This window comes from Poecilia formosa, unplaced genomic scaffold (assembly GCF_000485575.1).
Source record: "Poecilia formosa unplaced genomic scaffold, Poecilia_formosa-5.1.2 Scaffold129, whole genome shotgun sequence".
Classification (NCBI taxonomy): domain Eukaryota; kingdom Metazoa; phylum Chordata; class Actinopteri; order Cyprinodontiformes; family Poeciliidae; genus Poecilia; species Poecilia formosa.
In genome coordinates, this window is record NW_006800068.1 from 564,832 (window position 1) to 588,804 (window position 23,973).

The window sequence follows — 23,973 nt, forward strand, 5'->3', positions numbered from 1 at the left end:
GACTAAAGAGTCGTCTATTTTCAGCCGCAGAGCGCAGAAAAGGAAATGAAAAGGAGCAGAGTTCAGCCTGCACGGGTTCTGGGGCAGCCAGAGAGGGTAATCAAACACCGCCGTCCAACGGCAATCACGTCGCCTCGACACAATAGTGGCTCGCCTGCCCGCTAGCTCTGTCTTATCACAACACTCTCTCGCAGTGAGAGAGGTGCGAGATGAATGAGCGGGAAGTGGAGGACAGTGAGGAACGGGAGGAGATGGATGGGGAAATGGAGAGAAAGAGAAAAGCGGCAGAAATAGGAGCGCCTGGTACAAAATGAAATCTGGGGGTTGGTGTTGTTGTTTCAGCTGAGCTTCCTTCATGTTGTAACACACCGGCTGTTTGGTGGTGCGTTTTGAGTATTTGACCACAGAATCATGCGAGATAAGCTCTGATGCAGGTCAAATTAGTGGAACAGTGCAAATGGTTGGGAATCTCATGTAAATACATCCGATGTACATCTCTAGGGACCCGATTAAGCCAACATTTTGTAGAAAGCACACCTTTATTTGTGCAAATCCTTAACTGAAACTCCTGTGCCCTTGATGAGCATTCATGCTTTTATAACTTTTTTGACGCTACAACCATAAACTTTCTTTGAAATGTCCCTCTCTGTGGCACATTGCTTCATCTGAGTAAACCTTTTTTCATCCCGTGTGAGCCTGCGTGCCTCTGCTTGCCAGTCATTTTGCTACTGCTACACCTGAATTTCCCCACTGAGAGACAATAAAGGTTATTTCTATTCTACTCAGTGCTGCTCTTGTTAATGCTCTGCTTGCCCAGACTGTTAGTTGAGGTGGATGGATGAATGGATGAATTAAATAAAGTGCGACGGTACCGCTACTCTGTGTTACTATGGGGATGGTTGGTTCAGAGTGATGTGGTTGGATTACCTCTTCAATCACATTGGGTATTTTACATGTTCACTAATTTGGTGACTTTTGAAGGCAATTTGTTAAACTAAATTTTACGCAGAGGTATCAGAGTTAAGAAGGGTGGACACATACAGACATAAACTATGTATTTTTCCACTTCCCATCAATTATAATGCACTACTCTACCTAAAATTTTCAGTAAATACATTTTTTGTATTATTAAAATATGTAAATGCCTCTGCAAGGTAGTGCTTTTGTATGAAGCAAAATCTTTAGCTAAAGAGTCAGCCACAGATCGTCTGTTTTCATGTTGAATTTCCATTCCAACGCAGCGCACAAATAAAATCAATTCACCTTGACGCTGCGCCGTGGAGTCAGTGAGCATCACCTTGACGGCTCGGACTCGTCACGAGTCAGTCGCGTCTCTGAGGGTGTTCTGGTGAGACATTCAATTCAAACAAACGACGCAACTTCCTTTAATGAAGACTGCAAATCTGTCAGAGAGCTTCCTTCCTTCGCCGCTCGCAGACGGAAAATTACCAAACTGTTGATAGATGGTTAACAGGTGCAGGATAATTATGCTAATCATGGCAACAGCCAAATAAACTGATTGCCATGTTCATTTAAATGACAGCAATGTTCCTTTGGTGGCTAATTAAAATAGGTTGGAAGACAGGAAACGAGGCGGATGGGTTTGGAGAAGAGAGAGAGGAGGTGTTTAAATAAAAGCCTTCTCTGGGGCCTCGGTAATAAGCTGTATTTCATTGGTTTAATGATGTCATAATGAATTTCTAATGATGGGGGATGGGGTAAGGTGAGCGGTGAAACAGGCACCAAACTGTAGATTTTACATCTGCAAAAAGAGTGCTAACAAGGGAGCTCGAGTTCATGCTAATGCAAAGTAATGAAAATAAAAATTAGTAGAGGACATCGAGCAGGTTACGTGCTCCATCTGGTTTAGGACTAGCCCAACGGGAAGGCGAAAGGGAGGGCTTGAAGGCGCAATTACTTTTTATCAGCAACGCGCCTTGACAGGTTTGGTCTCCCTTTCCTGGTGACCTGGGAAAAGGCGTCATTACAGGAACTGGAGGCCAGCAGGGCTGACTTCTGGGTCGGTGTAAAGGAGTGAAAGGTGAATACAGGCCCGATTAATGTTTATAGAAGCAGTAAAGAAAAAAAAAGTAGCCTTATCAGCCACTTCTTTGGTTACTTTCACACTCACAGCTGCTTTATTTTGGCACTTTACTTTAATCAATGCATAAGACGAGCTCTTCTTTAAAAAGTGATTTGCTCTTTAACTGTACCAACACCACCAGACCAGGAGTAGCAAATCTGAGAAAGATGTAGAGAATTTGAAACAAATCTGTGAAAAGCAAGTATATCATCTCTCCTCATGTCCAAAGAAAACTACAAACAGTTTCGTCAGAATTCACACACAGCGATGTTTTTCAACCATGGGACCAGAGTTAGAGTTAAAACAGAGGGTATTAGGAAAAGTTATCTTTTTTAAAAAACAGCTCAAAGGTATCATTCAAAGGCTGTATCATATAATAATTAAAAATGTAGTCGATTTTTGTTTTTATTTCGGTTGTGGTTTTGTGTACAACAGAAACAGACCTTTTTAAAAAATATATAGTTTTGCTACGTCCAATGAAAAAAAAACATAAACAAGTGCTAAAACACAAATCTGTTCATAACATAAATGTTGTGCAAGAGCTAATTTTTTTATTTAAACCAGAACAGTGACAGAGTGCGCGTCACAGACTTTATACAGTTTTGTTGAGACACCGTTAAACCACGTTTAGTACCTAAAGGTTTCTCACATCTGCTCCATTTACATCAACACAGGAAGAAGCAAAACTCTCAGAAGGATCTATGGATTGGATTAACTATTACTGCTATCAATGACAATCTGATAAAAGCTTAATCAATGGGAACCTAAAACGTCATCTGAAATCTCAATGGACCTGTTATGATTACATTTAAATCGACACTAGAAGAAAATTTTTCATTAGGTTTCCTACAAAACACAACACTCTGTTTGCGAGCCATTTTTGCACCTATTGATGAGAATATACAGTATATTCTTTATTTCTTGTTGATGTTTGTGTCCACAGAGTGGAAAAAAAAAACATGCCGAGATCTGCAGGAAAGAAAGACCTACCTTTATTATCTGTTTCTGAGAAATTCTGACTATTTAAATGTATGCTACATCACAGGGATCTACTCTGTTCAATATATTGTAATGTGATGTTTGGCCTTAATGGAAAATCAATGGTGAGACAAGCCCGCCACTGCTGAGACCATACTAAAGCAATTTCTAAATTGACATATGGAGGACCGGTGTGATTGATTCTGACTGCTGTTGGATTTTAATACCATTCACTGCGAGCTCATTGACTGTCAGACGTCGTCTTGTGGTTTATCTGCAAACTGCCAAGTGAGTCCTCGTCTCCTTTTTCTTCTCTCTCATCGTTTTTCTGCTCCTTATTCGTCTCAGTGCATGCTCCAGAGAGCTGATAAGTTTGGATTACAGCAGATATGTTTGATAAATGAGCAGAAGACTTTACACAAATAACAGAAGCCAGCAGTGTGTTCATACGTCACCCTCCTTGTTTTAATAGAAACACATGCTCGTTCGGATGAAGCGGCGCATTATTAACGTTCCCAACTGCATCAGCTGTCATCATGAATTTAATGACATCATGCCATTACTAACAGCGTACAAGCTCAGAGAGGCTCTCACCACTTACACCAACCAGCCTTCTGTGTGGAGCTACACACCACTTGGAAAGGGATTAGAAAGAGCAGTGAAGCACTCTGTCTTTAGCTGGAGCCAACAGGAAATGCTGATCCTGGATTAAAGAACAGTCTCTTTATTTGCCCATTTTTGCAGACGTATGACAGAAATGAGACCATAAGTTCATTTAAGTGTTTGACCTGCTGTGTGCTTTAGCTTTCATAGCCTTTTCAGGCCTGACGCCACTGGGAGAGACTCAAGGAAACATGGAGAGAACATGCAGCATGTTCAGCAGGAAGAACAGAAAACCTCTGCTTCACCATCCATCCATCCATCCATCCATCCATCCTCAGATAAATATGATCAACCCTTACAGCCAGTAATCCATCCATGACTCAGTATTAAATGAAATTATATCTGCTCTACAACAGATGAACTATCTGGATCTATCCAGAGCCGTTTACTGGACCTGAAGTGCTCTAGATTGGTTCCAGCTCGTGTTAGATGGGCCCATTTTACCAAAGTCCTCACTGCTGGAAACCTTCATGAACAAAGTGGCTCCATTTCATGACATCAAATGACAAAATGCAAATACATTAATGAATTTATTTGCAGCAGAGTATTGATCAGCTAACTGACCATCAAAAGAGTCCAAATCAGCCTTCATTCCCACGTTAAAGACAGAACTTTGTGGGCAGTTGCAACACGATCACACATTTAATTAAGTACAAAAGTTAACTTTATTGTCCCACAAAAACTCCCAATAAAGTTGATAAGATTTACAACACACTGTAGATGTAGGTAGCCGAGTATAAAGGTACAACAATACATTTGATTCAAACTTAAAGCTAGCAGAGCTACATCAGGGTTGTTTGGTTTGTTTTACCGCATCCAGAGAGCATTCACACATTTGTGTCATTAAATCACGTTTTTTTAAACCATCCTTCATGATCCACATTTGAACCTGTCCCTGGAATATTCTGGATCACTGTAGAAAGTTCCAAAAATCACTCATTTTTCCTTACATGGTAATGTATTAATATAACTAGCATAGTCATCACATTATGTTTCAAAACAAAAGTCTCTAAATGCTAATAGTTTAAGGAAGACTGAGCCCTACTTTTCCCCTGCTGAGAGGTAAATGTGAACATTTTTCAAGCAGCATGCAGGTCAATGATAATTAAGCACCCAGCAATCATCAGCAATTACTCTGTAATATGTTTACATGAATGCAGCTGGGAACAAAACTGCAAAGCCAAGTGGAAACAAAACCCTTTCCATCTTTAATGTGACAAATATCCTCCACATTTCAACCTAATGATGTAAAAAAAAAAGCATATTTAATTACCTACATTCAGAAACAGTTCTTATTTTTACATGTTCTTTTCTCTTTCCCTGTCTCCTTTCCTTTCAGAAACCATCTTCTTGACTGAATAAAAATACTTTTTCATCTAAATCTGCCAGGGTATGGATCATTTTAAGCCTCTTAATGGCTTTTGGATCCTTTTTTGTAAAACTAGGAGGTGAAGTATAAACAAGATATATTTTTATGCCTCTTTTGTTTGCTTTTTAGTTGAAACTCACAGGATTACATAACTTAAAAAGTTGAAAAAGCCTTGGAATGAGTTTGCACGGTGTCATTTTTGTGTTTTTTCCCCCCTCCTTTCCATGAGTATAGGTCTAAGCAACAGCCATCCAGTGACATGGAATAAGATTGCTGACCTTTAGGTGTTACATTAAATGCTCATCCAAGCTCTCAGTGCCACACCGGGGGTCAACGAAACAGACAGATTTAGGTCTGAACTACCTTTAAATTAATGCGAAGCACAAAGGGATGCTGATCTGCACTTTAGATGAACTCACACATCCCTGTACTTCTCTATGCACACATGTCCAACACATAAGGAAAGTCCAAACAGCAGCAATAACAGTAAGCTTCTCAGAAGCTTATATTACTTATTGAAGTCAATTTTTAACTGGAAACAAGCAGCCAACTTTCTGGAAAACATCAACCAGGAAGAGTTTTTATTTCTTTCTTTTTTTTTTAAACTTACCTTGCCGAAGTCTCTGACGTCAAAAAGATCAAACGGGTCAAAAAGTTCGCTGTTCCTCAAGCCGAACTTGTCGTGGCACACTTTTAGGAATGTCCGGATATTCTTCAGGCACAGGAACTACAGAAAGAGAAAATAAGAAGCAAAACTGACGTAAGTGCCTGAGCGCCATCAGATAACAGTACAATGAAAAGATTAAATATTTCATGCCTGTGCTGCACCAGCACGATTGATCTGGAAGAATATTTAGAAACATGTTCTACGGGTCCGGTTAGGGTTGACCAGCATCGCCGCAGCACTGCTGGGTTTAGTTTTTCAAATGAAGTGACTTTGTAGTTGACCTGCTCCTCTTCCTAGGAACTTTAAAACTGCGAACCTAATCCTCACAGCCACAGAGGATCATGTCGTCTGATGTCTTATCACCACACACAGCATCCTGAGATACGTCCTCTAGATGGAATGAGACCTCTAACTAAAAGCTGAAAAACAACCTGTCAATCAACAGCAGAAACTACCTTCAGCTCCAAGCAAGGGGAGTCCTGTCAATCATTAAAACATAGTGAGATATTAAGGAAAAGAAAAAGCACACAGCTTAAGATCTGAACATACTGGACTAAGAAATATACAGCTGCTAAGATCAGCCGTTAACTATAATATTTACTTTGCAAGTAATTTCTTTGTTGATTGGGCCATATGTTTGAAACGATTATCCTGCTATAGAAACCCGTTTTCAAGGTTTTTATATATGCACTCTGCCAAGATCTCCAAGGCTTTAAAAAAAGAAAACAGGTATACAGGATCACAAATAGTAAGTAAATAAGAAAAATATACACTTTTTTTTGCCATACTGGGAAAAAAAGAGAGATTTCTACCTCTTTTCATTTTAGGTTGCAAGAGTCTGTAATCAAAGTGTCTGATTGGTGTTTAAACCCAGAAAATGACTGAAGAACCAATCACAGATCCAAGATAAACACTGGCTAAAGATGGATGACCTGTCCAGCTTCTAAAGTAAAACATTTTTATAGGAATTGTTAGTGTTTCAAATGAATATTTCAGTTCATTAAACACGACTATTCCTGTTTTTTCTCTACTAATTAAATTAATATAAACACATTTAAGATGATGTCACTGCACTAAACTTTATTTCCGGGTCTGCAGGACTAATCCTCTGTGTTTACGACCTGCTGAGGCAATACAAATACCTGAATCTACACAGAAAACCACAATCGTTGGCAAACTGATGAGCTGACCCGGTCAATTTAACAGACTGAACGAATTCAGTGTAGCACAAAATATGCCTTTTCATCACTGGCAACAAAACCAAAGCATGTGTGAAGCATGTGTCGAGGCGGACAATCTTCGTAGGGGTTACAGCCGTCGACGCTTCTCCGGTCTAAATATCGATGCTTAAAATATTCCATCAGTCAGCCAAACCTTGAAGGCAGGGGCTCAGACCGATTACAGCGGCGTTGCAGTGTGATTTATAATCAAACCTGGTCTCTGATCCTTCTGTATGTGAAGAATGCATTACCTAGCAAGCAAATTCACACACCGCCCTGATTTGCTCTTTCAGTCCTGTGTGCGATATGAGCTGACGAGCAGGGAGAGGACGGCACTCACACAAGAGTTGAGGCAACGAGTCTATATGGAGCGAAATGCTTGATTGGCTCATATCTGCTGAAGGCCTCGGCCACATATTTCTTTGTAATGGCTCTTACGTAAGACCAGCAGCCTTCCGAGTCACATCTGAAGCAGGGCTGATGTTAGACAGCAATCAGGGCAGCAACGATGGCACCAGAAGGTGCAGGCGGAGTTTTAGACTGCAAATCTTTCCCTCACCAGCTGCATACAGAGGCCTTTAAGACTTTCATAAAAGCTTGTTTATCAGAAAAAAATCAACTCACAAAAAAAAAACCCCACACACATCTTCAATAGAAAAGGATGAGTTGAGTAAGTTTCTTTTTCTTATATTAAAGTTCCCAGTGAGTAACTGGAATTGATTCATGTTATTAGAACCAGGTGAAAATCTCATAAAAATGGTTACAACCCTGATCACCTCCTTCATAAGAGGGTTATAAAACATCAGAGGCTTCTTCAGATACGCTGCACTACAGACTGCTACAGGAGGTCCTTCCTGCGCACAGACATCAGCATGTACATCAAATCTTTTGATAATATGAGTTATAATAAGATTTAGTTTCCCTCTGGGATTACTAAAGTATTTCTACTGATATAAAAAAAATCCTACTTTTGTTTTACTTCTTTGTTTCTTTAAGTGTGAAGTTCCTGTTGAGTTAAGCTCCAACATCTGACCATCAACGTCAAATGTAGCATCATTTCTTTCGAGTCATTCCTGCATGAAAATCAGAATTGCTGTTAAATTATATGAGAAGCAGCAAAAACCTGCAATGAGACTTTTTAAGGTGGGATGTAGTACAGGTTTTAGCGACTTAGGTTTGTTTCTCTACATGCAATACATCATGTTTGATATTCACTACCATCTACTTTTAGCTCAAGGTTATCAGAATCTCAAACCAGTCCACTCCTTGTAAGAACCGCTCTCCACTGAACTCTGCAGATGTCCGAGGAGACAAAGTGTTTGTTTTCCCGCAGCTGACTTTGTGAGGTAATATCCACCTCAGACTGATGTTCTAATTAGCTTTCAAAAAGCAAAATCCATCTTGTTGCTGCTACAGTTATTCCTGGTTTGCCTGGTATTTCATGATATTTCCGTGAGCCTCTCCGGGCCACACCTGAGAGGCTCGCCAAGTCATTCTCATTCATACGAGCGCGCCGGCTCAGTCTCAGTGTCACGGGTGCGAACCCCATAAGAGAGCCACACAGACTAGGAAAAAGAACTGCGATTGGTCGCCTCGCCAAAGTGACATTTGCAGTTCAGCGGCGGAGGTTATCATGCCTGCAGATCCACTTGTGCTGAGGGGGGAGGAGAAAAAGAAAAGAGCTTATTTTCCCAGCCCTGATATGAAAAGGTAACATTTGCTGGAGTGGTCTGCAGGCGAGAGAGAGAGAGAGAGAGAGAGAGAGAGAGAGAGAGAGAGAGAGAGAGGGGTTCACTGCAGATACGAATCAGGACAGGAAAGATGTGTCTGACATTCTAATGTATGTTTGGTAATTCTAAAGCATAGGTGGGGTTAGAATGAAAATACTACGATTCAAGCAGCAAATAAATAACATAAAAAAAAGAGACATTTTCATGTAGTGCGCTGAGGGCGAGTGCACCTGGGAGTGAACTGTATGTGATCATCTCCTCAGGCTGCGGCTGCCTTCAGCATAACCAATCTGGTATAACGTCACACTTACTGAGTCACAGAGGCTGCATTTAACAAAGGAAGGTTTGGTTTCAAATATGGCAGATTTCAGATGATAAATGTGGGATTTTCTTGCTTTTATTTTATTTGGAGCTTATAAAAGAGCAGGTCTATATTTCAGGGTTTGTTTTTCCTGCTGTCAGCTTTATGACATTTAATTTCCCCTGTTTTAGGTGGTAAATTACTTTTGGAAAAACAGCAAATACAATTATGTTTACCGGTGCTTTGAGGTACTTTTAGGATGTAAAATGCCCCAGAATAAGTTTTTCCTGCCTAAGAGGAAATAAATGTAACTCAAGCTCAATGTAAGACTTTCTCCTCTAAGTGATTTATCCAACTGACTCAACAAGTTTGTTGTTATTTAACCCGATAACCATGTTCCTCAACACACTTCCATGAAAGCAAACGGGACAATAAGGACACCAGTGTCCTCATGACAAGACATTTCGTTTGTTTTCAATCAGTAATCACTATTATTGGGCATCAAAGATGGTGTAAAATCTGCAGAATATTTACACTGAACCATAAAGAAAAACATAAAAAACTAAAGCATGACTTCAGCTTGGCTGCTGAATGCAACCTAGTCAAGTAAGCTTAAAACACAAAGTGGGTAACTCTATAAAAAGCAAGAGTTTTTGTCACTCGTTGCTCTGTTCCAAGTAAACAAAATGCCAGGATGGAAAGACGACATCAATAACCTTTAAGAGAAACAGTTGCTGCTCCACATCGAACTGGGAGGGATTTTTAGGCCAACTGCAAACCAATTTAAGGTAATCGAGTTGTTAATTTTCCCAGGATTGAGCCTACCTGCAAATTCCCTCTGAGCTCAGAATGTAAAATGTCGAGAGAAATTGTAAAAACTGCAGGAGCTCCGTCTCAGTTAGCACGTCAAATATTAAAGTTCGTTAAACGGCAACGAGAAGAAGATTGGGCAAGTTTGGGGGAAAAACTCATGAAGATCAAAATGTTATTTTCACGAGTATCCTGGACAAGAGGAACAAATCGGGGATACACTGAGAAAACCATCAACTTCTTTGTATTCCAGAATCAAATATACACCATCTGTCTAAAACAAGCAAATCACTGACGTCACCTAAAGAAGTAATTATCACAACGCATCAATCTGGAAAGGGTTAGAAGGCCATTTATAAACTCAGACAGATCACCGACAAGTGGAAAACATTTACCACAGCGGAGAATCTTTCCAAATAAATTCAACCAAGGTCAGGCATGCAATGTTCAGAGAAATGATTCAAAACTCTACAGAGAAATAATAACAACTAGTCCTTGTGTGGAAGAGTTGGGAGGCGGACGCCTCGTCTCTCAACTAAAACTGCAGCATGGTTTAGGTTTGTAAAGTTGTAAACAACAAACCACAGGACTACAGGATCAATGTACTTTGGCTAGATGAGCCAGAATGTTCTAATTACTGCAAAACACCACAAACACATGAAAACTGCCAAGCACGGTGGTGGAGGGGTAGTAATTTGGGCTTGTTTTCAGCCACATGACGAGCCCAGCATGAAGTCTTTGAGTTGTCCACAAATTCCTCAGTATTGTAAATATTCTAGAAAGAAATTTTAAAGTCACTTGTCTGAGGCTTTAAGTGAGCAATGAGGAAAAGATCCCTGGTGAAACCCTCCAACCATCGACAGAAGACCATGGGAAATACCAAGAGCACAAGATAGATAAAGTTAAAGAAATTGGGCTTTTAAAGAACAGAAAATAGAAACTTGGATGCTTGGAAAAAATGGAAGTTTAACCAGGAAAAGAAACTTAAAAAGAGAGCCGCGAGAGCCCCACTCCAGTTTGTCAGCAGGCTTTCAAAAGGGTGGCTTGTGTGTGACAGCAAAGAAACAGTTTGACTTCTCACTGAAGAGTAAACAGCTCCTGAAAGCGGCAGACTTGTCAGAGACATGCAGGCGGAGGAGAGCAGGTGGGAGAGGAGCAGCAAAGAGTCATAAAAAAACCCCTGACATGCCCTTCTACCGTATCACCACGCTACGTCGCACATAGAACAATGCGTTATTTCTCTGAGTGGGTGGTCCTTCATCTGCACACACTCCTACATGCTCATTCCTGAGGAGCTACAAATTACACCTTCTACCAAAACGTCGAACAACAGCAAATTGCAGAAATGCGACGTGTGAAAAGTACAAAGCTTGTTCCACCAAAGCTGTAGATCTGCTCCGTTAGGGATAACGGGGGTGAAAGCCAAAAAAAAGCGGAAAACTGTAAGCAGAACACCACAGATATGGCTGCAAAAACAGAATCAAGCAATCTGTTCAGTCTCCCCTCATATCCCTACTTTCATCACCTTTGGGAAATGAGCAATTAGTGGTAATCTAATAACATGTTTCATCGCGTTGCTGCTAGAAAAGAACACTGTTGTTGCTCGTATCTGACTCGTTCCTCTAGCAGACGCAGAACGGGCCCAGAACAAGAAGAGGAGGAAGAAAAAAAACTCAGGTTAAACTGAGGTGAGTCAGAGAGAGGATCAGATACCCAGACAGCCTGTCAGAGAATTAAAGTCAATGAAAGAGACTGATGTTTGTCTGAGAACTGTGAGGAAGACTAAATTTGATTCGCCACAAAATCCCCTCAGCAGACAAAGTAATAGGGGCAGTGAATCATCGTACACCCCAGATGTCAGCTCCAAAGCTCTCAGCAGGTGATGGAGCACTCAGAAAATGCACCCAGATGACCACAGGAGGAGCCTGGAAGACTTCTTTATGACTGTAAGTGCACAGACTCACTTTAAAAAGCTGCAGGGGATGCACAGTCCAGCAAGGAACCTCCCGGTGCCAGGTGGAGGCGACGATGGATTTCATAAACCTCAGACTCTTTGTCTTTGGAGAAAATCAAAACAAGAGCTAAAGGAATGACAGCGGTCTGCTTTATTGTTCAGATGTCTACAGTCCTCTAATCTAAACGCATGTAAGCAAACACTGTATAACTATCTATGATGTAATGTAAGCAGACATTATGTTACTATCAACAATGACAGCCTCTTTATGGCCAACTTCATTTGTGTCAGCAAAACAAACCAAGCGACCAATACTCAGCCACTGAGTCAACATTGAGTGGAAGAAAAGGAATGATTTTTTTTTTACAGCTGCTCTTGCAACACTGAATTTTAAAACTTTTTTTCCCCCCAGAGCAAAAAAAACACAAGATAAGCTCATATGACCATTAGATAGTGAAATGATTTCCATTTTTCTAGTTGTAGCTGAAAAAATGTGCTCGACATTGTGTTATTAATGGTAACAGGTGATCACCAGTTTCATCTAGAAGAAGATTCATGTGTTTTTATTGCTTCCACAACAGGAAATAAGCAGATCCAGCTACAATCGCAAAGCACTCCACACCAGATTAATGCAAACCAGAAGACGAGGTCATTTTTCATCGTCAAAATGAACAGATGTTCACATTTAAAGCTGCTTTAAAAATCTTTACACACTCTCACTAATGCTAAGGTAAAATGGGAATTGGTCAACCACACTGTATACCAATGTAATTACAGTGTAATTTTTTAATTATTCTGTGTTCTGTCAGGTACCATTTTTACGAGTTTGCTCTTTGTAAATGTCACATAAGTTATTCAGTTCTTTACCAGTTTTTATTCTGTATAAAGTTACAGACTAATTAATTAAAATGCAAACATGTAGTATTTTCCACCAGATAATGCTTTAGGACACTAACTACACTAGTCAAAACTTCAGGAATATTTTTTTTATTCCTAAACTGAATTAAATTCAAAGATTTTCAAAACGTTGCCATTTTAATTAACTCAAATCTCCTGATTTGGAAAAAAACACCCGATTTTCTGTGTATTACATGTTCGTCCTACAAGAAGAGCCGGACATAAATAAACTGATAAATAAAACGGTATAATAATCTGAGATGTGAAGTATTTTTCTCACATCTTTATCCTCCACTAAACAAGCAAAGTTCAACCACTGACAGAATCAGATCTAATCTCTGACTATTTAATCTCTGCTTCCATTCGGTTTGAAATACGTAAAATTAATCGAAGGAGAAGATCTTCACAAGAGTCTACTTCCCTCAACTGTGATCTCTAAATTCCCCTTATTTGAAATCAATATGAGGCCTGATAAATATTTCAAACCAGCCAATGTCTCCTCTGGGTTTGCCCTGCTGCAGCTCATGAGGCTTTGGAGGAGGAGAATTTGTTTAATCTGTTGCTCTTCATCTTTGTGAAGAGACTAAGGAATAACTTTGTAGACTTTGTCTTTTTCTGCTTCGCACAGCAACTGTTGGCAACAACGAGGCAAAAGGTGAGAAAGCGTTAGCGGTATGAACAACGCTGCTGCCAGGAAATTATGTGTGACTTTTTTTTAATTCAGTTTGTGGCCTGGAGAGCAAATCAATGCTCGAGCATCTGTGACTCCATGTTGACTGCAGTTCAACCGACGGTCACTGTGTCACTAAAAATAAAAGGTTTCGTAACCAACGGGACAGAACATTGCGTCCTGCATTAACTAAAACAATTACACTTAAGGAATGAAAGCGGGCCCAGCTTTGCAAATGTTTGGACAGGATCTGCCAGGAGACGCCCGGAGGACCCTGATAAATCCTAACCCCCCTCCTCAGCCCTCAACTGGGACGCTCTGATACTTGGAATGCTGCAGAAAAGGGGCGTATTCCTTCAAATTAAGAGAAGAGGGCACTGTATGAATTATGCATTACATTAAAATTGCATTCAAATGTGTTAATCTCATCTTGTTACCCCCAAAAACCTGTAAGTAGGAAAGGATTGACCACAGTTTTGTATCTGGGAGAACCCCCAGCTGTCGAGGCAGAGCCGCTGATTAGAGAGGGCCTGGCGCTAAAACATGGAAGCTAAATAGGCTAAGTGATGCCGTTAGTGGGGTTAATCTCCATTACAAAAGAGGATAATTCTGACTCTGTCAGGAAAAAAGCCACCGTGACTGTAGAGAACAGCTGCGTAATTAAACCCAGGCCACCTTTACCTTTTATACAGTGGCTAGTCGTAAAAACAGGAGCGCCGATGTGGAGCGGCGCTGAGATCAGAGGAGCCCAGCAGGAGCAGGCACGCCGGAGGAACGCGCCGTCAGTAGCAGGCTCGACGTTTGAACACACACAGGACACGTGAAGCTCTTCGCAGAAGAGCTTTTGTGGCTGGCTGGCTGGCTGGCTGGCTGCTATTTTGCCACACATCCATTAACAACCTGCTTCCTCTGTTTTCAGCTCTATGCCACAGGTGGGTCAGCTTTCCCACTCAGGAGAAATTTGTACTTAAATCTACAGGACGGCTGTTAAACATGCCTGTATCACAAACAGATCAGATTTAGTTAAACTAATAAGAAACAGAGTAACTCATCATCACTTGCTGTTATTTTCACCTAATGAATGAAAAAGGTTCCTTGTTTTTTTCTGATTTCTCCTCAGTGCATGATGAACGACTCCAAGCGCAGAGCTCCTCGGTGCCGCAAGCATTTTACAGCTTTGAGCCTACTTCATGCTGTCAGACAGGTTTTATTTCATCCATCTTTAAGATGAAATAAAGGGAACACGGTGTACGTAGAGAAAAATAAAACTTCATTATTCAAATGAGATGTTTTTCTGAACTGTAAAGCATGTTTTCATGTCTTCTTCCTACTCTAAACAAGCAACTGAATGTCAGTTTTTCAGCAATGTTTCAAAAAACAAAACTGCGTGCAACATGTTTTAGGATTCACCTTTGCGTGACCGGCTTGATTTCCGTCTGCAGCTGGATTTCACAGTAGCTCATAACAAATATTATCACCAGCCTGGATATCCTGCTTACCCTACAGTGATTTATTTCCCTGCATTGTCTCAAAAGCAGCCTGCAAACAGGGAAAACGCTCCGCACAGCTGCCGTTAAAGCAAACAGCGCTCACTCAATATAAAACCAGACGTCCAACACGGACCAAGATGCTGGAACATCTTGGCGCATAATGCAGTCCTTTAGGTTTTATCCACTCTTCATAAAAAAAGAAAAACGAAAATACTGCTGTATCCAAGCAACAGGCCATGCTGCTGCTTTCTCAGGAAGGGGAGGATGTGTTTGAGACATTTCCACTCAGGCTTAGCTGCAGACGCGGGGTGTGATGAATGCGAGGAGGAGGTCCGCTGAGAATCCCAGACAACCATGGATCAATGGCCTGGTAATTTATGAACGGGATGGGCGAGAAGAAAGTCGGCATCCATCTTTTTCTCTGCCGAGTTTCCCTCACAACTTAAAGGCTCATCGCCGTGATTTAGACCCCCGGAGGACGCATAAACAGTCACTTTTACCTCACCAAGTAAATGGTGAGGTACAAACTATAGGTGTAATTTAAATTTTATTTAGACGAAGAGATCCCCAACTGTGCAAAGCACCGCTGCAGCCCCACAGCTTTAAATAATGTTTAACTTGGCCGACCTGCATCGGAAAACAAAGAGGCTTTGATTTCTTGCAAAGCTGCTAATAAAACTACACTGATGCTAAGAGACGAGATCAAAGCAAGATACATTTTTATTGCATGCTGGTTATGAGTTTCTGTCAACAGGTGCAAAGTAATGGGAGCATTAATATTCAGCAAAATGTCCGTTATCTGCACAGAGCAGAGGCAGTTTCGTCATCCCATTAGGAGGCTTGCAGTAAATCGCTAAAGGTTGATTGGTTTCAGGAATTTGTTTCAGAAAGTGAAAGTTGTAGATTTATTTATATACGGAGGGATTTATTTCAAGCACTTCTTTCTGTTGATTTTAGGGATTATGGCCTACAACTAATGACAACCCAATAATTACTAGAATATTGTACCAACAAAACCAACAAAAGAATAACAAAGATATTAATAATAACATTATGGCCTGTCCAAACCATTAAAAGATACCCATTATAAGACAGGAAAGTCATAAAAAGTAGTTGCTGAAGGAGGTCTGTACATAGGGGAATTGATTGAAAGTTTAGTGGAAGGAAAAAATAGATTTCTATAAGCAGCAAACACCATTCCAAAGTGCATATGCAGTATCATACATGGATATGCTTGTCACTACGCTGCCATTTCTGGAATACACATTTTGTTTTCACAGTGGCTCTAAGCCATAATCATGAAAACTATGAAAGTAAAACATTTCAACAATATATCACTGTGTTTAACGATTCTATATTCTCTTTTTGAATTACATTTTTGTTGCTGCTGCTGTTCTAATTTATACAGGAACTGTAAAAAACACCTAAGTTCCTGTTTGTGCAGGATTACTTGAGGAGGCTATCGGCAACATGGAGGGAGGCGGCTTTGTGCTGTCGATTAGCTCCAAGGTGACTAATGCTGTTAACACCGGAGACCAGCCTCTTAATTACCCATCTGACTCCAGGCTGAGCTCGGCCCGCTTTAATCACCACACGGCTCGGATAAACACGGGTTTAAGCCACTCGCAGCTCCGCAGCACAACACAGTCCACCAATCAGCCGCTTCACAGATTCGGCGATCGGACAGGTGCGATCCGCTTCACATTCCTGTTGGTTTCACTGAGGAAATCCCACGAGAAGCCAAAGCAATTGACTTGTAGATAGAGAGGACGGATTGATTCCTGCATGAGAAAGAGACACTGAAGATGTGCAGCAACAACACGGCTGCATTTTGCAGCGTCAAATGAATGAACTGTGTGAATTTAGATGAATGAGCTAAGTGCATTTTTCCTTTAATTAAACAAGGATGTAGTGACGACATCCTTGCCGTATGCAAAAAAGAAGAAAGAAAGAAATCCACCACCACCTGTCGCTTTGGGGTCAGTGTTTTCAGGATGATCGTTTACTGCCAATAATGTCTCTTCTAGTCACTGCATGTTTGCTGGTTTTCTCTACAGGACAATAAATCGGGCTTCTGATGACTTTCTTCCAACAACGGCCATGTTCTTACTTTCTATTCTTCCAGCGTTAACAGAAACACACGTCACAATTTTGTATGAATTATTTCCCTTTTACTCTACAATTTTCTGCTCCTCTGTGTTTGTCTGTCACACAAAATTGCAACAGAATACAATTTTTCTTCTTTTTGATGTGCCAAAACGTGAAAAAAGTAAAAAAGACAACGTATGTCACATTTGAGGAGAAATACTGGGACTGAAAGAAAATCTACAGATGCCGTTTTTATAGCCATTGTTATCAGAAGATTAAGTTTAAAAAGGCCAAAATCTCATTGAATATTGCGGCTTCAGCTTTTATCTGATAAATTCATGCCAAGTATTTTTTAATCAATCAATGAATCATATTTTTGTTACTACAGTGAAGCTGTCAGCTGCTATTTAATGAAATAACTAAACACAAATAGTTATGCAAGTGGAAAGTGTTGTATTAAGTACCGTTTTTGTACCTCTGGTTTAAGTACTCAATAAACCTATAATGAAACAAAGAGGGCAGGGTGTGTCTCAGCTTACTGCTGCTATTATACTCAGTTTGGGCCAATACTGCACCTTTCTCTAGCACTGACAGATTGCCTACTTAACAATATATTGTGTTAATTATCTCTCATGTCATGCAAAGGCATATTAGTGGAAGGTAAAGAGGATACATAACGTGTCTTTGCATACATAACCGTGTTCAAGACGAGTGAATAGGTGGAAAATTATCTGTTATGAAATGATTTATGAGTCCAATCAGACTCCCAACCTTTCAGAGATATAGAAACAGTTCTTATATGAATGAAAACATAAAACACTGCCATCTTTCTTTTTTAAAAAATAGCAAGGACAGCACCTTGCACACAAATAGGTACTGCTGATAGAGTCACATAAATGTATCGCAGCTCATGCTGAATAATGTTTCAAACTTTCATTTAAATACTTTTATTCAGTGGAAAAACCTATAATGAAAGATTCAAACTGAGGAAGTATGTGGTGCCGCTTGCAGAGGAGGGAGGACGCTGTAATCTGGGGGTCGACTGAAACCTCAAGACCTTTGACAACAAAAGCCACTAAATCTTAAAAAATTTATATAATTTAGAGTCGATTTTTTTTATAATATGTAATACAAGAGTTGAAAAACAGGACCTTAATATGAATACAGTGAAAACTGTCAGGAAAACAAACAATCCTCTTGGAAAACACCAGACAATAGCATTTCAAGAAGCATCACTAGTTCAGCTTCCTTCCCAAGATGCATTTTCTTTTGAATATTTTAGACATGCTCTATAAAATCTAGGAAAAAGCTAATTTAGAGCTACACTCTGCAGAAAAACCTGCAAACTGTGAACCGTGAAAAGGCAAAGATCCACTGTGTTACTGAGTTTATTTTAAGACATGTTACAACTACTTATCTGGACTATCAGCAACACTGTAAGTGATTTAAAACGTACGATAGTCAGACTTTTAATAAATAGTCTTTTAAATTTCCTTTGGCAGAGGAGTCTATTAGATACGCCCCACTGTTTGAATCCATCATCTTAATGCTGGGGGTTTTAAATAGAGATCAGCTCATGCAGACCACACTTGGCCAAAGCGGCTGTAGAGCTTTAGGGAAGCCTTTTCTTAGATGGGCTGACTGATTATCTCACAGCTGGCGGTCAGCGTCACTCGATGTCTGCTTGCTGCACATCTGAAGGCTGCATGTCTCAGTCCGTAGCCTCGGCCCTCAGACAATGATCCGCGACGCGGGGCGTGGTGGGGCTGATGTGGGTTCGGATGTATGCATGGGAGCAAGCTGTGAAGCAGTTCTGTCCAGGCAGGAGAGAGACAGTAACTCTTCAGGCTCCTGTCACGCAGCTTCCACACTGCATATATGATACCCTGCTAAACTGCTTCAAGATGTCAAACTTTTCCAAATTATGCCACAGCACAAAGCTCAATGCGTTTCATTCGGTTTTTATGTAATAAGCCAACACAAAGTAGAGCATAATCACGAAGTGGAAAAAAAATTATGTGTGTCTCTGACCACCTTCCTTAACCATGCAGCATCCTTAAAGTATGAGGATTGTGGGTTCAAGGTTAAAGTGCAACCCATAATCTCTGCATCCTCTCCACTTTCCCTCCTCTCTAAGTAATGGTTTCCTTGTCAGGCCTGTTGGTTTAGATGGGGGTCGTGTCTAGGTAGGTTTGAATTTGTACTGTACTCTTTCTGCTTTAAACCTCTCCACAACTTTCCCCGACCTGTCTGCCGTGTTCCTCCATCTTTATGATGCGGTTTGTCACTAATGTTCTCAAAGCGACTCCTGAGGCCTTCATAAAGCAGCTGCATCCATACACAGATTAAATTACACAGAGCTAGTCTGTTTGCTTATTAGGTGGCTACTAAATACATGTGCAGAAAACGGTATTTTTACTTCAAAAAATATGCCTTACTTTGTGTTAGCAAACCAAAACAAATGCACTTGAAATTCAAGCCGCATTAATACTTTCTGAAACTGAAGGAACGGGACTTTTTTCCAACTCGTTTCCATGAGCACATCAGATTTTTGGCCTAAATGAAGCACCTTGGGCTCAGACAGCTTACGTTCATTCAGTGCTGTCCTCTGTCACATTGCATCACCAGAGCACAGTTTCATCTTGGCTCCCCTTGCAAACCGCTGCAACAGTTGACAGCATTTTGCATTTGGAAACACACTTCCTGTTTATACTTGAAGTGCAAATTACTTTAGAAAGCTCTTTGGCACTGTCCCTCGCAATTAATCACTGTTAAAACAAAAGCACATCATCAGACCGGAAAGTGAGCAGAATTAAAAAAAACAACAAAAAAACTTTCACACAGGCAAGCATGCAATCGGGATGTTTTTATGCAAGAGCCCCTCTCATCTTCAAGACAGCTAATTATCTACTCCTTCTGCATTATCAGAGGAAACAGTCATAAATTACCCACACCTGTCTCTATGATCGTTTCTGCACCATCTTGGTTGAAATTCAATTAAATCCAAGCATATCAGTGACCCAGCTGTACTGCCAGCTTCCAGGTAGACAAGAGCTACATCTGAGACATTAAACAGCAGACAGTAGGGAGGGAGGGAAAAAAGGCTTAGCTGTTATCTTTTTTAAAAGCAGCTGCAAGCGAGAAGTTTGGGAAAGACAGAGATTCAAAGAGCCTTGTCAGGCGGATATAGCCATGGTGGAGAGCAAGTCGGGATCAAACGTCCAGTTTCTGCCAATAATCCTCCTCAAGAGGAGTGGGAGGTGGGAGCTGGGAGGGGGGCCGTGAGGGAAAGCTGTCTGCTGTGCTACGGAAAGCAAACGTTGCTGGCTTTTTCATTCGGCAGGCAAGGAGACGCCATCCCCTCCGTGGCTCTCCAGACAGTCTGGCACACAGGCCACGGGAGGAAAACCTTTGGAAAGATCACAGCCCTGAGCCTCCAGCGTGGAAACACCAAGTGTGTATTTTGTGTGCAAGTGCGTCTGAGAAGGAGAGAGAGAGAGAGAGTGCCCATATGTAACTGCTTACGCCTCTCAGATGTGCGCTGTGGCTGGTCTGTAATTGGAGGTTTAAGACAACCTACAAGGTCTAAAAGCCACAAAATGGCAGCTGTGTAAGTGAACTAACAAAAGACCAAGAGTTTGCTTTATTCTCATGCCAAGCAGATGAGCTGGAGAACAAGTTTATTCCATGTATGTATTTAACATCAACAGAGACTCTTTTACACAAAAGGCAATCAAACATTTAATAGATGCTAAAAATAAGCACTTTATGCAAAAATCAATAAATTCAGGTTAACATTTAGAGAAATGTGCATTAGCCTTAATGGCTTAAGTGATGCTAGGTCACAATTTTAGCATAAGAAAGTCTTTACAGCAACAATATCATAAATTTTTAATAAGAGGGATTTTAAGGAATTGCTTTAAAACACGAAGTGACTGATATCCTGTATAAAACCTATGATGTTTCCTGTGTTTTAGCTACATGTTAACATGATGTAATAGTTCCATGCTAACATTTATCTATCTAGAAGAAAAGAAGGATAAAAAGGAAACACACTTCAGGTCAGCATTGGTAAAGTTTGAGCAAATGTTTTCTGTCTTTAAGGCACAAGCTGAGACTCGGGCTGGGCTAACATCAGTGAGTTGGAGAAAGAGCGGGATCAAAGCTAACAAGTTATGTTATCGAAACACAGACTGATTAATGCATGTAGATTTTCCTACATGGGTAAAAAAAGAACATCTAATTTTTCATTCTAACCAATGTTATTTACTCTTAGTAGCATCAACAATACCCAGAGCAAGTTCACAAAATCACAGACCAGTAGCATGTTTGAGTTAGCATGTTTGGTAGCATCACAAAGCATCAGAATGGACTGGAAAGGGAACTGAAGGGACTTTGATTGTGAGCTGATCTATGTTTGGACTACAGCAGAAAATAGAGATGCTCAGCTTTATTATCCAGCATAAACACCATGAAATGTATCCATTCTGACTTCAACTATTCAGGCTGCTGCTGATGGGGTGATGTTGTGAGTGGGGGTGTTTTCTTACTAAACCCTGAGCCCCTTACTACTGACTTTTGCATCAGCCTCTGTATTCTTGCTGACCATGTCCTTCTTTTTATCACTACTATGTTCCAGTGGATACTTCCAGCAGGATAATGAACCTACAGTGATGACATAAGATTGTTGCCACACAAAAGTAAGGGGTTCATGTTGCACTTGCACGATGTCCCTAGTAAAGTAGCCAACGAGTGAAATGCCAATAAAGTGAGTCTCTATGAAAGTGCAGATTGGAAGCTATAATGCAACGCTGTGTGTACTGAAAGTACAGATCAAAGAAACCGTGAGGCTGTCGTGTCTTGATAAACCGGCTCACTCCTTTCGCTCCTTTCCCATGCTATCGGACACCGCCTACAGCAACTGCTTTAACATAGGAGGGAGAAAAAGCTGTCACTCTGGATTTAGCCTACTTTCCAACATGTGCCTTCATTTCAAAGCAGATGGCAAAAAAGGAAGAGTTGGGTAAGGGGAGGGGAGGCATGTTTCCTAAGCTGCTACATTACAGAGTGGAGAGCTTTTCATGGACGAGGAAGACGGGCGTACGGTGACTTAAGAGTAGTTATTTAACATTTCTGACTTGATTTTCCAGAGTTTGCGGTTATTGGATGTGTGTTTTCATCTCAGGTTGACGATATGGGGCAAACATATTGATCCGTCCAGCCAAAAATGACACCAAGCGACACTCGGTATGCCAAGGGATTTAAGGGGTGAGAGGTGAGTGAATCAATCAAAAATATTTACTAAAGATCAAGAAATGAGTCTAAACAAGAGTACATCTGATTTAAACCCCCTATATTCCCAGCAGTAAACGGTTCCACACCGAGTTGATGAAGCTGTTCCTGCAAGGGGAGCAAGGTGAAGCAATCATCTCAATTGCAATCAAAGATACCCGTAATTAATTGGCGTACATGCCCATGGTGGGCATGATGCGCAGTGAGTTTGGTAAATCATAGCACAAACAGGCGCTCTTCAAGGACAATCATTAATCATGTGATCAGCCATCATGACATAAGTCCTTGAGGTGTGTTTTTTTTTTTCCTGACATGTTTCAGCAACATACATAATGATTTCACTGCATTATTACTGGGGATTTCTTCAAATATTCCTTTCGGAAAATTACTTTAGGTTGTCGGTTTTTACACTAAGACTTGGCTAAGAGATGACGTGCCTGAATCAGGAGGACATAAACGCGTGTAACAGGACCCAAGGGCAGAGGAGCAGGGTGGAGGGGATGATGTGGAGTCATCGCGTCGCTCTCCTGAAAAGACCAAGACGGGTCGACTCCCCTCGTAAAAACATCGATTAAATCTTCAACATGATGATTTCACCACATGTTCCATGCCGGTACTTCAGCTATCATCATTAGAAAGAAGGAAACTCGCTGACAGAAGCAGGGGAGTAAATGAGAACATGTTAACTTCCATATGTATGGTCATTTCTTTATTTGTGTGCGGTTTGAAGATTATGAATTGATTCCTCCAAATAATTTTTGTACAGAAATACAATATAATTCGACAAAATTTCTGAATTCCCAAAGGGAAATTCAATGTTACCATAACTCATATCATCCAAGAGTCGTGGACGGTGATGCTGTGAGTAGAAGGATCTCCAGCAGCAGTCAGTCTCGCAATTAATCTGAAGAAGCCTCTGACTGAAGATACAGATGCCCTGATGAAGCCTCGTGACTCGTTAAAGGTTCATTATCTGGGTTAGAAATCAACAACTTTGTTGTTCGTTTGCATGTCCTGGTTGACACCATCAGTTGTTGGCAAGCAGGTGCTAATCCACTTCACCTGCTCTGACTTCTCCTCTTTAAATCTCCGTCTGACTGTATGGTTGGGAACCAACAAACAGATGGCGCCTGGATAAATGTGCATCTATACCCACAGCAACATTAGACAGATTAGTGATGGGCTGTATTGGTTTCCAGTTAGTTGCTTCTGACAAGTTGCCAGTTTTAATATTTTTGTTGACTACGTCAACTGTTGGTGAGCATCTGTCAGACAGCCATCAGCTTTCAGTTCAAGCTAAACCCAAAGCAATGTGACCAGAGTTTCAAAGAGAATAGATGACTTGCACTGCTTAAAATTTAAAGATGTAATGCAAAAACAGCAAGATTTTTTTATGGACCCAACTGTCATTACTATGCATATGCCACGTTTCAATAGATTTCCACTGAAACGGTAAAACCGAAGATTATCCCGAGCTCTGTCCTGGACAAACAAAAGACAGACAAAAGCATACGTAGCTAGAAATGACTTTCACCTCCCACCCCTCGAGTGGAGACTGCCTGCAGAATTCACAGAAATCAATAAATCATCACTTTAAGCATCACAGCAAAAGATCCACAGCAAAATCTCAGCAAGAAGCAGCATCCTCCTTCCAAATCCCTCAATATCTCCTCACCAGTTCAGCAACAAATATATATGTGTGTGTGTGTGTGTGTGTGTGTGTGTGTGTGTGTGTGTGTGTGTGTGCGTTTGTTTGTAATA

General features: G+C 40.8%; 1 protein-coding gene across 12 annotated transcripts in view; it reads right to left on the minus strand.

The window, feature by feature from the left end:
• vav2 (vav 2 guanine nucleotide exchange factor) overlaps positions 1-23,973 on the minus strand; it is a 189,734-nt gene that overhangs the window by 124,982 nt on the left and 40,779 nt on the right. For all 12 annotated transcript variants that reach the window (XM_007561610.2, XM_016676164.1, XM_016676165.1 and 9 more), the window contains one exon: positions 5,704-5,820. In XM_007561610.2, the coding sequence (XP_007561672.1) occupies positions 5,704-5,820 (117 nt within the window). The remainder of the gene's footprint in view (positions 1-5,703; positions 5,821-23,973) is intronic.